The sequence below is a fragment of the Anas acuta genome, chromosome 3 (genome assembly GCF_963932015.1).
Source record: "Anas acuta chromosome 3, bAnaAcu1.1, whole genome shotgun sequence".
NCBI lineage: Eukaryota > Metazoa > Chordata > Aves > Anseriformes > Anatidae > Anas > Anas acuta.
The window spans coordinates 115,233,024-115,247,730 of record NC_088981.1 but is presented as its reverse complement, the minus strand read 5'-3'; the positions used below and the strand labels follow the sequence as shown (position 1 = coordinate 115,247,730).

Below are 14,707 nucleotides of genomic sequence, written 5' to 3'. Positions count from 1 at the left end.
AGGCAGATCAGTGGGGTGTCACTGCAGGGGCTGCAGTGGTAAATTTGGCCGTAAAAGATGTGCGAAAAGGGTTGGATGGAAAGATGGCAAAATTTGCTACTGGCACTGCATTGCTCAGGGTAATAAAGGTGATGGCTGCGGCAGGACCTCGCTGTTTTGAGTGTCTGGCTCATAAACCATGATGAAATCCAGCGTAGGTCGATGTGGAGTGATGCACATAGGAGAAATCAGACTAATTTTATAAGTCGAATGAATGGCTCTACGTTGGCTATTCCATGGCTCAGCAGAGACCAGGGAGCAAGCAATCAGCAGAGGAAGAGAGAGCAGGGAATAGCATCATCACGGGGGATAGCTTGCAAAATCTGGGGAATTGTAGCCAGAAATTTATTTAAGAGCACTTACTTAATTTTCCTGTTTCAGGCAGAAAGTGTCTGCCTTCTTCTAACGACAGCTAACATCCCTGTGCAAGAAGAGGAAAGAGTTTTAGGTGCTGAACTTTGTATGTGTCATTTTAGGCATTGGAACGGGCTGCCCAGGAAAGTGGTGGAGTCACCATCCCTGGAGGTCTTTAAAAGACATTTAGAAGTAGAGCTTAGGGATATGGTTTAGTGGAGGACTGGTTAGTGTTAGGTCAGAGGTTGGACTCGATGATCTTGAGGTCTCTTCCAACCTAGAAATTCTGTGATTCTGTGTGATTCTGTGATTCAGAGAGGGAAATGGGAGCCTTCAGTCTCCTCCTGGTCAGGAAGCTTCAATTGGAAAAAAGCCCTCATGAGTCATGGTTCTTCAGACAACGTGCAGTCAACCATAAAAAAACGAAGTCCCAGCACAAAAAGTCAGATTCTGCCCCAATTGCTGTCTGGGATTGTATGTGGCTACATCTGACAGCAAAGCAGATAGGCATGCTAACACAACTCCTTGGACTAAGTAGTTTTTTTTATTATGCCTGGCACTCCTCTTTCTTCCAGGGCAGATGCACAGAGACTGTCACTACAGGAAAAGACAGATCTCTAAAATGCATCGCACCAGGCAGCATGGCATCTCCAGATTGGTGTGGCAGGTGTTTCTTGCTGCTGGGTGCAGCTTGTTTCCTTCAAAATGTCTCCACAGAAGTCATTGTATTTCACTGAAAATAAGGCGTAGAGGAAAGTGGTGGGAAAAAATAAAAAAATAAAACCATCTTACAACCAGGATCCAATCTGCTATTGTCCTGCATGTTACAGAAGCAGGGCTCAGAAGCGCACCTTTTCTCTTGGAGCTGCAATTTATGGTGCTGTTGGAATGGGAACTTAGTGTCACTTTACATGTTACTCTCACTGCCAGATCGGAAAAAGCAAGAGTTTCTCCACTTCCCAAGAATTTCTGTCCTTTCTGGCAGTGGAGCACCATGAAAGCTTCAAACGAGACTGGTCCATAAATGACTGCATTAAAATGATGAAGTTTTAGGTGAAAAAACCATCACTTCACCACTCTGCTCAGGCACGTTCTTTATAGTAGTCTCTGCTTTGTCACTGAAAAATGTGGTTTCTTTTCCAGGACCCAGAAACATGAAAAAGGGCTTCACAGGAAGGGCACAAAGCCAGTGACACAGATTTCTATTTGGAAAGTAGCTGCAGAAGGACGCAATGATGATAGAGATAATTATTGTAACAGAAAGGAATGCGGCAAATATTCCTTTTACAGCCCCTGCTAGGGCCATGCGTTGGGTTTCCGTGGCAGTGCAGAAGGAGGGGTGAGAGGGCAGAGGTTTTCGGCTACCTGCTGGTCCCAAACCAGCACAGGCTGCTGTGTGCCCATGGCAGAAACCCTCCAGCAAGCCCAACTGATGCTGTTGGTGGTGCAGAGGAGCCTCTGGGAACCAGAGGGCAGGAGCAATCCACCCAGCCCTTTTCCACCCACCATTGATTAAATTATCAAAAAAGAGAGGAAAACTCCATGTGTTGAGCTCTTTTGCTATCAATTATGTGCAAAACCCACTGATGAGACACACTGCTAATGGGCTTTTTGGGCTGTGCTCAGGGGAACCATCTTAACCCTCTGCCTGGGGCCACGGGACACGAGCAAGCACACCACACGCAGGAGTTACATCTTTTTGTCTCTTTTTATTTATCCAGAGGAGGGGGTGGCAGTTGAGAAGCCGCTCCCAAAGCCACCGAGCTGCCTCCTGGTCCGCGGGGGCTGCTTGCCCAGCCCTTATTTCCCCTTCCAGCCGGGCGGCAGGCAGCAGTAGAACTTGCAGTCGGAGGACAGGGACCACACGTCCGCCTTGGAGCACTTGCTGGAGCAGTACCCGACCTTGGGGCAGTACTTCCTCACCTGCCCATAGCCTGCAAGAGGAAAGCAGAGGGAGAGTGCTAAATAAAATAAAATAAAATAAAATAAAATAAAATAAAATAAAATAAAATAAAATAAAATAAAATAAAATAAAATAAAATAAAATAAAATAAAATAAAATAAAATAAAATAAAATAAAATAAAATAAAATAAAAATCAAGTGCAGAGCACTAGGCACCAAGGTGGGAGACAGTTTGGAAATGATGTCCCGAGTGAATGGGTACTGGGTTGGGAACCCTTCTGAGCCCAGAATTTGATTCACTGAAGAGGGAAGTGGGAAGCAGGCTGCAGGGGTATACAGGGGAGCTGCGTTCTGGATGAGAAATACCCTGAGAGCATCCTCAGAACCAGCTTGGCACAAAAGGGGGCATTGTTGTACTGAAATAGAAACACTGCAGCCCGGCTCACCTGGACCTAGAAGACATCAAAAATATCTAAAACACGTGAAAGTGCTCTTTGTAGTACTTTAATTGTGAAGTGAGTTTTTCTCTAAAGAGGATATCTATTTTCTAGCTGCAGGGTGCCGCTCAGTTGCCCACACACGAACACCAAGCCCCATTTAAAGCAGCCTGGGTTAACCAAGTCGTGTACATCTGCAGGAGACCAGCAGCCTACCCTAAGGATGAGATGCCTACGTGTGTGCAACTAAATTGTAGCCTTTAAAGCTGATAAAGACCCCGAGCTGTCTCTGAAGGGTGGCACACTGCTGTGTGCTGCAGCCCTGACCCCCATCTGGCTCTCCCAGCACTCTCCAAATTATTTTCCAGTGCAATTTGCCCGCTTACCTGGGGCAGCCAGGGAGATCAGCAGGAAGACGGCGAAGACGAGGCAGAGGAACCTCATGGCTGGGGTCGAGCTGGGATCTCAGCGAGGCTGGAGGGAGAAGAGCTGGAGTGATCCTGAGCTGGACACCGTTGTGTGGTGAGGCTGGGGATCCTCCTATTTATAGCGAGGAGAGGAGGGCTCTGGGGAGGTCCTGCTGCTTGATGGACCTCGCACGGTTCATGGCACAGCACCCTCCTCCTGCCCCTCCACCCTGCACCCAGCTATGGTGGCGAAACTCTGCCCTCCCCAGCTCCGCTATCAAAAATCGTAAGGAAATACAAGGAAAATCATTGACTGTGACAAGAACCAGCGGTGCACAGATAGGACAGATCCGCTGGGGCAGAGGGACCTGAGAGAATGCAAGATCGGTATCACAGGGTTTCGTTTCTCAACCGTGGGAGGAGAAGTGAGTTATGCAATAGGGCTGAGCAGTGGATGCAATGCTCTGATAGCTCTCCCCCCACTGCCTGGACCAGTCTCTGGACATGCTGAAAGAAAGCCAGGTGTGAGCAGCCTCAGCTTGGGAAGGACCTGGTGTCCACGTCCCCATCCCCACCACCACGGGAACCACAGGTGCAAATCCCCTCTAATTAATTTAGCAGAGACTGTGTTCAGTGCAGCTCCTTGTGTTGTCCCCACTCGTCTGGAGGCACTCTTTTTAGGATGCAGATAGTCTGATCCCTGCTACGGGGGGAGCTCTGCTGTAAAAGGTCGTCCAGGGCAGTGAAACTGAAGCTGCTCACAAGGAGTTTGCAAGGCAGGAGGGCCTCAGCTCTGAGCAGCAGTGTTAGTGGGTGTTTCAGGGATGGCAAACTTACTCTCACCTTCCAGGAAAGAGGTGCTCCCAAAGAGAACTTCAGAAAAATTCACCTCCAGTATCTGGGGGCAGTCAGAAAGGAAATCTGAGTGCTGGGATTTATGAGGATGGGCACTGAAAAAATCGGCGTGTCGCTGTACCAAACTTCAGGGGACTTCATGCTGCATACTGTGCATGCCTCTGGTGTTCCATCTCTGCAAATACTAGGACTAAAAGTGGTACAAAGGATGGCACAGAATACTTCATCCCACATCAGCCCTGTCCTATATACAACACGGAACTGTCATTGCTGCACTTTAAGCCCACTGTTTATCGTCCAGCCCACCCTAGGCATGGGGAACATACATAATCCCCTTCATATGTACCTTCTCTTCCAGATTTGCAGGGCATCACGGTTCCCACATATTTTTTCTCATCATCATGATGTCAGTTATTCCAGATTTTTGTTATAGATTGCATTTGCTTGGTCTGTTAATCCTCTCAGCTCTAGACTCTGTCCAATTATTCCACCTCATCTTGTAACATGGTGCTTAAACAGTGAGCAGTGCACTGCCTGGAAATTTAGCAGTCAGCAGTAACAAATGGATTGGTTTAAGTGCCTGAGCAGTGATAACCCTTAATACGTATATAAAGAAATAAGGATTTCTGTTGTTTCCATAGCAGGATGACATTGTACCATTCTGAGCACCTTGCTGCCCAGTGCAATCCCACACCTTTCCTGCAGAACTGCTGCACTGCCAGGTATTGCCTGCTCTACCTTCTCCACCAATTGCTCTCGTATTTTGCAGAAAATGCAGCTCGCCAGGATTCTCCCACATTGCTGCAGTCCCTTTCAGCCTGCTGTTTGCAAATCCAGTAAGCACAATCTTTATTCCATTCTGCAATTTGGTAATGAAGACCCCGGATAGTCCAGGACTCAGAACAGCCCTCTGAGATGTCCTTCTACCATCACCATGGTAACTGGAAATTTAGCAACTCGTGTTCATGGACCGTTTTGCCTTCATTTCCTTTAGGCCTGTGTCATGATCAATATGGAGGGGGAAATAAAAGAGAGAAAAAAATATTCAAATAGCTGTAAGGCCAAATGAATGTGATGAAAGTGTTGCAGAGCATCAGGTTGGGAAAGACGCTTGAAGAGACTCACTGACAAAGTGGGGATGGAGGCACCCTGAAAACCATTCCCTGTGATGGATTTGATGCCCCAGTGCTGTCCGTCAGCTCTGTACCTTGAAGACGGTGTCCAGAGCCAGTGCCTGATCAGAAGGACACCCAGGCTGGATTCATGCAGCCCTGGAGAGCAAACCTACCCCAGGCAGCTCCTGCTGCTTGAGCAGGGCTGAAGACGGTGGTGCTGGGCAGCCAGAATTGCCCCCACGTATCCGAGTTGGTGGAAGTGGCCAGGAGCTGGGAGGTGAAGCCCACTGGAGCATGGCCCCAGCCTCCTGGCACCTTTGGGAGCAGGTCCAGCAGGTCGCAGTGACATTGCACACGCCAGAAAGCAAACGCCGCCTCTCCGAAGATGGCTTTGCTCGAGTTCCTCCTCCCACCACTCAGTTCATATCAGGAATCCATCTCTAAGTACCAATATCTCTGTCTTTGTTTGCAACGAGTATTGTTCTCGGTTCCTGGCATGCCAAGATCTCAGCTGGCCCCCAGGCATGAATATTTTCTTCACTGCTTCATTCTTCTCTCCTTTTCCCCCATGCCCACCACAACAGTTAGGAAACTAGAGAGGACAGAGAGTATTAGAAGGTGAAAATTCAAAATTACTGCCTTCAGAGTATTCATGCCTGGGCAACCTGCAGAGATACAATTGAAAGACTCTTCCAAATCTCTCCTCTGCTTCTCTTTAACCCTCTTACCACAGCTTTCTCCATTCTCCCTCTTATTTGCCCTTTCCTCCCATTATTTGACACTACATGTTCATACCTTCCTAGTCCCCTTGCTCATTCTTTGCTTTTCCTGTTTGTTCTTGCCTTGATCTTTTTCTTCTTTCCCATGATCACTGCAAGGAAATAACTCCGCTCATTTCAGCAACTGGCCATTCATAAGCTTCTTAAATGAATAATTCAATTTACTTGAATTAAGCTGTGCTGAGCAGCTTCCTTTTTTCTTGACAAGCAATCGTTGTTTTATTTTTTTTTTCAGATGCATTTTATTTTACAGATATTGAATGTATATGTTCCTATAAATGCTCAACAGGGAATCCCTAATTCAAGCTATTCATATTTGAATACAAATAAACACCACCACTCATCGCTAATGTTGGCTCAGCATGAGGAGCTGCAATATTTGCATGGATTCAGCTTTTCTGGATGCAAAACCAACCGCTATAATTTGAGTTAAGGCACAAGGGCTGGAAAGGATGAGTCGGTGAATCTCCTGGCAGACAAAAGAAAGCAATGCTGGGGGATGCTGAGGCACTCCATGCGACAGGAGAAACAACAGAGCTGGAGAAAAGCCAGCAGAGGAGGGGAAGGATCTTTTATGGTTCTTCACGAAGCATATTTTTCATTGTATTTTTGAATTAGATATGATGTAGCCTTGATGTAATTCAGTGTATTTTTAAGCAGTTCTGGGACCGTTTGCCCTCAGGCAAATCACCCAGGCACCTTGTGCAGATATTTCATGGGGCTTATTTCTTTCCAACTTGTTCCTGGTAAGAATAGTGACCTCTGTGATCCTCGTATTGTTTACACAGGCTGCCTCTGTACCCATAAATTAAATATTTTCCAGAGCAGTAATAAGACATGTAGAGCCCTGCATTATTAATATAATTTTTGGCCTGTTTTCCCTTGTTCATTACTTTGCAATTAGCAATTTTTGTGACTCTTTCCCAAAATGCATAGCAGTGAACATAGACTAGGTCTCGCAACACGCCTGCTTTAGAGCATTGGGTACTGAGGACTTGTGGCAATGATAATTGTCAGATTAATTAGACTTGTATGATACTGCTCGTTAGGTGCTCCAGGAAAGATAGATGCAATGGATGCAGTTTTAGTAACTGTGTACCTCGACGGCTCTTTAAAACCAGACATAAAATATCCAGGAAGTGAAATGATGATGTTCTTTGCTGGTTTTAAGCTACAGCCCTTATATTTCACCTGCAATAAGTTACGCTGGACACATTTACAAGGACGGTGGAGGGCGGTAATGCAAATATCCAATTGTATCCTGTCCTGCCCCACTCTGCACTGGTGCGGCCTCAGCTTGTGTACTGTGGCCTGTTTTGGGAATCACCATATAAAGAGGACACAAAACTATCAGAGAGTGCTGAAAAGAGGGCTACGAAGGTGGCGAAGGGTCTGGAGGGGAAGGCGTGTGAGGAGAAGCTGAGGTCCCTGGGTTTGTTCAGCCCAGAGCAGAGCAGGCCGAGGGGAGGCCTCATGGCGGCCTGCAGCTCCCTCACGAGGGGAGCGGAGGGGCAGGCGCTGAGCTCTGCTCTCTGGGGACAGCGACAGGACCCGAGGGGACGGCATGGAGCTGGCACAGGGCAGGGTCAGGCTGGGGGTGAGGGAAAGGTTCTGCACCCAGAGGTGGTCGGGCACTGGGACAGGATCCCCAGGGCAGTGGTCACAGCACCGAGCTGCTGGAGTTCAAGAAGTGTTGGGACAATGCTCTCAGACATAGGGACTGGTTTTGGGGTGTTGCTGTGTGGAGCCAGAAGCTGGATTTGATGGTACTTGGTGGTCCCTTCCAACTCAGGATATTCCATGATTCTCTGATTCTATCCTATCTTATCTCATCCCATCCCATTCAGTTTCAAAGTTGTCAGGCACATACAAGCTTCCATGACACCCTTCTGTTGTAAGCAAGTAGATAAAAATCCTCATTTAGTTCTTCCAACAATATGTGATTAATTTTTTGTGGCTTGTGGTGTCCAGAGGACCCCCCTTTTCCACTGCTCTTGGCTTACTAAATCCAGAAGAGGGATTTGGTGAAACTAGATGCCCTAGACCACAACAGCTCAGAGACTGTGCCAACCACTTAGGATCACAGCCCTGCTTAATTTAGGGTGTCCCCTAGGTATCTCAAGATGGCAACATTTACCAGTATTAAAGAGAGCAGCAGCAGTAAATATAACCAGATCTGCAGGACTTCATAAGTTGTGGAGTTGCACTCAGTGACAGTGTTCCCTGGCAGAAGGCATCCACTTATGATTGAAGATCTCCAACAGATGAAGACACTACTGTTTCTGTTAATCTCACTCATAAGAACTAAGCTTTCTTTCTAAGTTTACTCTGTCTAACTAAGAAGCAGCAGCATCTGGAGGTTATGCCTTTCTCTGTTCCGTTAAACAGCTCTCTTTGATTTTTGGTATTGTCTCCCTGTGAAAACACACCCTGAATGGAATCACTCCCTGGTGATTTGATAAGCCCCTTATCCTCCCGCAGGGTGATATTTCCTACACCTTACTATATAAATCTGCATCCTTTTTCCAAAATATATTCTTTCCAGTAGCACTGACCTCCTATATTCTTTTCAATGTGAGTCAGCAGTGAAGCATTGCACCAGGCAGACGAACTGCATAATGGGCTATTATCAGCAAAAGCATGGCCATAAAAGGAAGGGAGTTTTTTCCATCTGTTTGGCACTTGAGGACTGCATCTGGAAGCCTGTGACAAGTGCAAGAAAAAATCCCAATAAAGGCACGAGTCCTGCTTTGTTTCTATCTGGAGTTCAAAGTCTCTGTTGCTTTTCTCTTCTCCAGAGTTCTCCTGTGACCAGACTAAGACAGCTTCTAGGTTTACTTGTTCTGGCGATGAGCTATTTGCAAGAACAGAGTCTTGCTTTTAGTCTTCTGTCACTCAAACAACAATTTCACACCACAAACAATTTTACCCTGTGCATTTCATGATTTTTTTTTTACACTGTGAATCTCATCTCATATTACTCCGGTCCTCATGACAACCCAGTTCTTGCTCTATGTTACCTTAACCTTTTTTTTTCTTTTTTTTTTCTTTTTTTTTTCTTTTTTTTTTTTTTTTTTTCCTGTACTGATGGAATACACTAGATTTGGGTCCAGTACATTGCTTTTTCATTCTTGAATTTTTGTTCTGAGAAGAATGACCCAGGAGAAAAAAATTGCAGTAGCTGCCCCCCTGCCTGACATCTTTCCTTTCAAGGTTGTTCCTCAGCCAATTTACAGTGCCTTTACTACCCCCCCCCCTCACCCCCCCCCCCCACTTCATTTAATGTAGTCTTTCATTCTTTCATGAACATTTTACTAATGGTCTTTACTGAAGTGCATTTGATAAGATCTGATGCCTTCTCTTTGCTAAAAAGCTATTTCATCAGGTTAGTCTGTTGAAAACTATTCAGCTGAGAACCCCTGATGCATTTTCTTTTGTATTCTTGTTTGCCTGGTTGTTCCAAAGCCTTGCATGGTATCGAGATTAGATCATACTCACCTGGATGATTCTTCTGTTCTCACTCTGAACTTTAATAGTGCTTGCTGTTCTCAGATTTTAGTGTAACCCACACTTACCAGATTCCTGAGAAATTCCTGTTGTTTAACCCCAGTTTTATGAGCCCCTTTTCTGAATTTGGGGAAGGATAATATTAAATGATCATTGTGGGTCCCTTCCAAATGAACTCTTCTATCCTATCCTATCCTATCCTATCCTATCCTATCCTATCCTATCCTATCCTATCCTATCCTATCCTATCCTATCCTAACCTACTCTACTCTCTAACTAAGGCTCTCCCATTCTTTGGGACTGATTTCCAGTGAGGCCATTTCCAGTTATTTGCAATTTTCCAGCCTTACTTATTCCTGAATACCAAACCAAAATATTCATCGGTGTCTGTTCCTGCACACTCTGCAAATCCACCTCTCTACAATAGCAGCTCCGCTTTGCCTCTGATCTTACAGCTACAGAGACTTGATGGTGAGCTATGGCACGGCTTGACTTTTCCCAGTGCTCGCTTTCTCCCTGTCCTTTTTGATTTCCAAAATGGCAATTCTTTGCTCTGAATTTATCCCGCTCCCTACAACAGAGAGGGGAACAAAAGGCATTTCAGCATGTAGGAGCCTGGCTGACCCTACTGGGCTACCCTATTGCTAGTCTCTTTGTCACATATAAGCGTGGGTACTCTGCCCATTTCATCTTTATTAACTGGAACCATTAATTGGGTTCCAAAGGGAAAGGTTTTCATTTCTAAATATCCAACAGAGAGAACATTTAATCCCGTGCTGAGCATCCTTTTTCCTTGACAAGCAATTTTTCAGACCCAGCCTCAATCTACTACACTCATCCTGGGAAACCCTAATTCATCCTATCCAGATTTGATCTGAAATACTCGCCACAACCTCAGCAGTCACTGCTGAACTGACAACACCAAGATGCAGACCCTGTTCCTGACATTTAAAGCTATGTGCCAATTCCCACAGTTGTGTTACATTACAGGGCAGCTTGCCAGGTTTCACATGGCAGTTCTTCTAGCATAACCTCCTTTTTTTTCTCTCTCTTTTAAGCAGAAGCACTCACCAAACCTCTATCAAGCCCAAGAGGTTTTAGTGTAGAAGATATTTTAATTTATACTTTTCTAGAGGCTATTCATGATGCAGCTTTCTCCTGAATGATCTGGTAAGTTCTTAAATTGGGTCAGACCCCCAAGAACCCAGCTTTGAAGACGTGAAGAATTACCCCAGCACATGCACCTCCTGGGACACAAACAACGCAATCCATATCCCATGGAAAAACACCCAGAACTATGTTTTCAAAGCACTGAAGCTTTTAAGTAGTAACAATAAAAAAAAAAATCAGATCAGAAGCAGCTTGCTTTATCAGCTTACATTATCCTCATTTGCTCTTTCAGGAATAGGTGGAAGGAGAGCCCTGCTCACTCGAATGACATGGCTTTCTCCTGGACCCCAGAGAAATCAGAGCTGTCTCTGTTACAGACTGTAGCCACTGTATAAATGGCTGTTTAATTATCTTTCCACTTAAAACCATGTGCAGGTCAAAACGATTTCATTAATGCTCCCCTGCTCCTTCTCCCCCTCCCCCCCCCTCCTTTTTTTCATGCTGCTGTCTAATGGAAAATGTTTGTAACCACAGAGGTTTCTCCTCCGTGCCATCAGCTTCTTCTCCCTTTCCCTCCATGCTGAGGCTCCCTTTACTTCAGGCAGCAGAAGGCAAGCATGGACCCCAAAAAGGAACATCAGGGCCACACCGTGATGCCTCTTCCAAGCCTGCATCACCAATTCCACACGTTAAATCACGTCCACAGCTCTCAGAACACCTCTGCTTCTACCTCATAAATCAGGGCATGATTATTTAAGAACAGGTCAATATACAAAAGATTCTTCAGCCCCTTATTAGGCTGGTGGATGCCTCTTAGGCATTAGCTGATGTTATAAATGACGATATTTTCTGTAGAATTCAAGCTTTTTTCTCCCCCCAACAATTTCCAAAAAAAGCCAAAAGCCGGTATCAGAAACACTTCCCACATGGACACCAGAGCTGGGGAAAGCTCTGGGGACAGTTCGTACCAGAGCGATTGTTCTCGCTCAGTCAGAATAATTGCAGGCAACTTTGGCACCGAGCTATCTGCATGTTTTGGGTGGCCAGTTCTGAAGACGCTCCGAGAGCACAGAGACCTGCAGATTTATCTTTGGCCAGTTCCCCGACTGGGAATGATTTCGCCGAGATGAGGAGAAAACCAGCCCAGAAGTTCACTTTTCATTGTCCAGACATTTCCCAAATTGAGAAATTAAAGGTAAAAGAAAAACAAAACAAAGCAAAACACACCTCAAGGTGGAAAAGACAAAAAGCTTTGTAAAAAAAAAAAAAAAAAAAAAAAAGATAAATTTCTGATTTATGGACTTTATGTAGAGTCTCATGACTCTGATCCCCCTTTCCTTATGACAAAATGGGAAAGCTTCACTAGAAATCCCTGCAAAAGAACAGAAGAACAACATACTATCACCACCAAATACAAACTAAACTAAGCATTGCCCAAACTCTCCTGGGCAGACCTCAAGAGTTAGCAGAGGGACTGACACCCATCAAGCTGACCCCTTTTGGGGAAGCCAGGAGACCTTAATATCCTCTACATGGCCATGCAAGCTGGCCTCGTGGCTGCCCTGGCACTATAAATTTCCTACCACAGATGTGGGCACTGCAGTCTCAGGTGGTTTTCAGCCACAAACATCCTAGGAAAACATCAGAGGTTGAACATCAGAGGGTATCGGGATAATAAAATCCCAACCTATTTCAGGAATGAAAACAAGCAAGCTGCACAGCCCTAAAAGATTACTCGTGCTTCTCCAAGGGGCAAATGGGCACGGGACTGCAGCAGATGGAGGGGGATCCTCTGGCATGCTGCAGCCAATTGTGATTTGGATTTCGCAGGCGAAACCTGCTGATAGGAGCACATGTAGGGGAGAAAACCTCGCTCGCTGAAGTGCCCAACATCAGGCAAATTGCCTGCCATTTGGGAGACGTGGCACCTCCTGGGGTGGGGAACCTCCATCCAGGAACCACTTTCCACCCAGGAAGAGTGGCCAGAGACCCGACAGCTCCTGATGGTGCTCCCCAGCCAGAAAGGAGGACGTGGGAAGAGCCCTTCTCCTGCCGAGGCCAGACAAACTCTTGGCATGACAAGGGACGGACACGGAGCAGATGGCCAGGCGTTAGGGACCTGGCAGAAGGATCGCTGGGCATTTGGCACTGATTCAGCTGCATCTCCTCCTGCCTGGACACCTTCTGGATGTGCAGGCTACTCCTGCATGGTGGGGATGCTGTTTCTCAGGAGGCTTTTAGCTACCAGCCTCCAGAAGCTGGAAAACCCCGATTAACCCATGTGTACTATTACGAAGCAAGCACAACCTCACAAATACCTGTACATCTGCTCCCTCTTGTGCAGAGAAGCCACTACCCCTCACCACAGAAGTGGTTTTGTTTGCAGTGTGCGCAGCCCAGCCCGTTGTTTCTCCTTGCCCTGAACAGAGCTGTGGGTTTGGGAACGGAGCCCAGCATCATCTGTGCAGTGTGCGGGTCCAACTGAAATTGCACAAGAGACACCTTGTACTCCTCCTCGCGTTCTGTACATCCTCCATTTCTTAGGAGATGGTAGTGACACCTAATGACTGTGACGCCAGGGTTGCGCTGTGCCAGGAGGTGTTGAAATACTGGAGGAGAAGGAGCCTGCCCCAAACGTTCCTGGCCTTGCTCCACAGGAGGGACAACGAGCCTCAGGGAACAGGTGTCTCAGAGCTTTCCGTGGAGGAAAATAGATTTAAGCCCAAGCTTTTTGGCTATGAAGCCTTTCAGCTTTGCCACCTAGCATCTCATTTTCCCTAAAGGTAAAAAGAAAGAGGCATGTGAGTGCTACTCCTCTTATTAGACACATTTCAAAAGCACCTCTCACTCATTTTGGTTCACATAACATGCCTCCAGTTTGAGGACTATACTTAATGCCTTTTTTCTTTTTCTCTCTCTTTTTTTTTTTTCCTCCAAGCTGGGAGAGAGATCATCCAAGACCTTAGTCCTGCTATTGCCATGACTCTACTGAGGACCACAGGGATATATATATATGTATTTCTATTTCATATTTGTATTTGTATTTCTATTCATATTTTTATTTGTATTTGCATTTCTATTCATATTTTTATTTCTATTTACAAAGTGCCTATCACCATACTGATAAACACTCTTTGGAACCACTCTGATGGTAGGGGTAAGAACAGGAGTTGGCCTGTTAGTACCTCAGCAATTCTGTTTCCAACCAATTAAAAAAAATAGTAATAAACCACAAGACTTTTCTGGGGACCACAAGGCTTCATCAGCCACATGCTCATACCCATCAGCTGGCCACAAGGCAGAAGGAGCTGCACGGAGCTCCTTCTGGAGCTGAAGGCATCACCAAAGCATCAGCCATCCAAAAATGCCAAACTGAGTTTTTTTGCCTTGGAGGCTCCAGCCCTACAGGATGGTTGGAGGCTGGATGGGAAGGGAGCAGCAGAGCAAATGTACAGGGCTATCACCCTCACCATTCCCTGTGGTCTGGTATCAGAAGCGATGGCAGGTGGAACTGGAAATGAGAGGAGGTAAAATGTGTGCTGATTGCTCTGAGCCGATGCCCTCTGGTCTCTTTTCCAGGTTTCTTTAGCTGAGTTAAGGTAAGGATTTCTTGTACAACCGTAGGCTTGTACAAGACTTCCCAGTCCGTCCGGTAAAATCCAGAGAGAATTAGGGCAGTACTGCTTGCAGGCCACCCCAGAACCAGAACAAAAGCAGTGAAAATACATTTTTAAGTTACTCACAGGACTCCTGTACCCTGGGAGCTCCAGAGCTAGGAGGACCCCCTCTTCTCTTTTGGAGCTGCTACTGCTGTGGGTCACTTCCAGCACTGACAAAAGAGCATTAAGCTTCCTTATTATGATTGTTTGAATGTGTTTATGAAAAGAATATGCCATTAAGCAGCTTTCCAAATCATTCTCAGATAAAGAAATCACCTAAACTGCCAGCATTAATAAGACATGCAAGGAAGAACCTGGACAAACAGAGAGTGAACTCGCCGCCAGAGGTGAGTAGAAAATTTCAGGTCACTGTACCTAAATACCTGCACAATCTTTCTCCTGTGCAATTGCCTAGAACAGGCTGTCATCCAAAGCTGCCTGCTTGCATCTGCACTGATAGTTCCAGGCCGTTTCCATCGTGCAAGGACTGAACACTCTCGAACTTGTACCACCGAGGTAATCACAAGCAGGATGGTACGGAA

General features: G+C 46.0%; 1 protein-coding gene across 1 annotated transcript; it reads right to left on the bottom strand.

Annotated features, from left to right (window-relative positions):
* Nucleotides 1-2,082: 2,082 nt before the first annotated feature.
* On the bottom strand, nt 2,083-3,608 carry LOC137853122 (cygnin). Its single transcript, XM_068675136.1, has 2 exons — nt 3,120-3,608; nt 2,083-2,327 (listed from the first exon to the last, which is right to left on the bottom strand). Exons 1-2 carry the CDS (start codon nt 3,175-3,177, stop codon nt 2,194-2,196), a joined length of 192 nt encoding a protein of 63 aa, XP_068531237.1. The 5' UTR covers nt 3,178-3,608; the 3' UTR covers nt 2,083-2,193.
* Between the last annotated feature and the right edge of the window lie 11,099 nt (nt 3,609-14,707).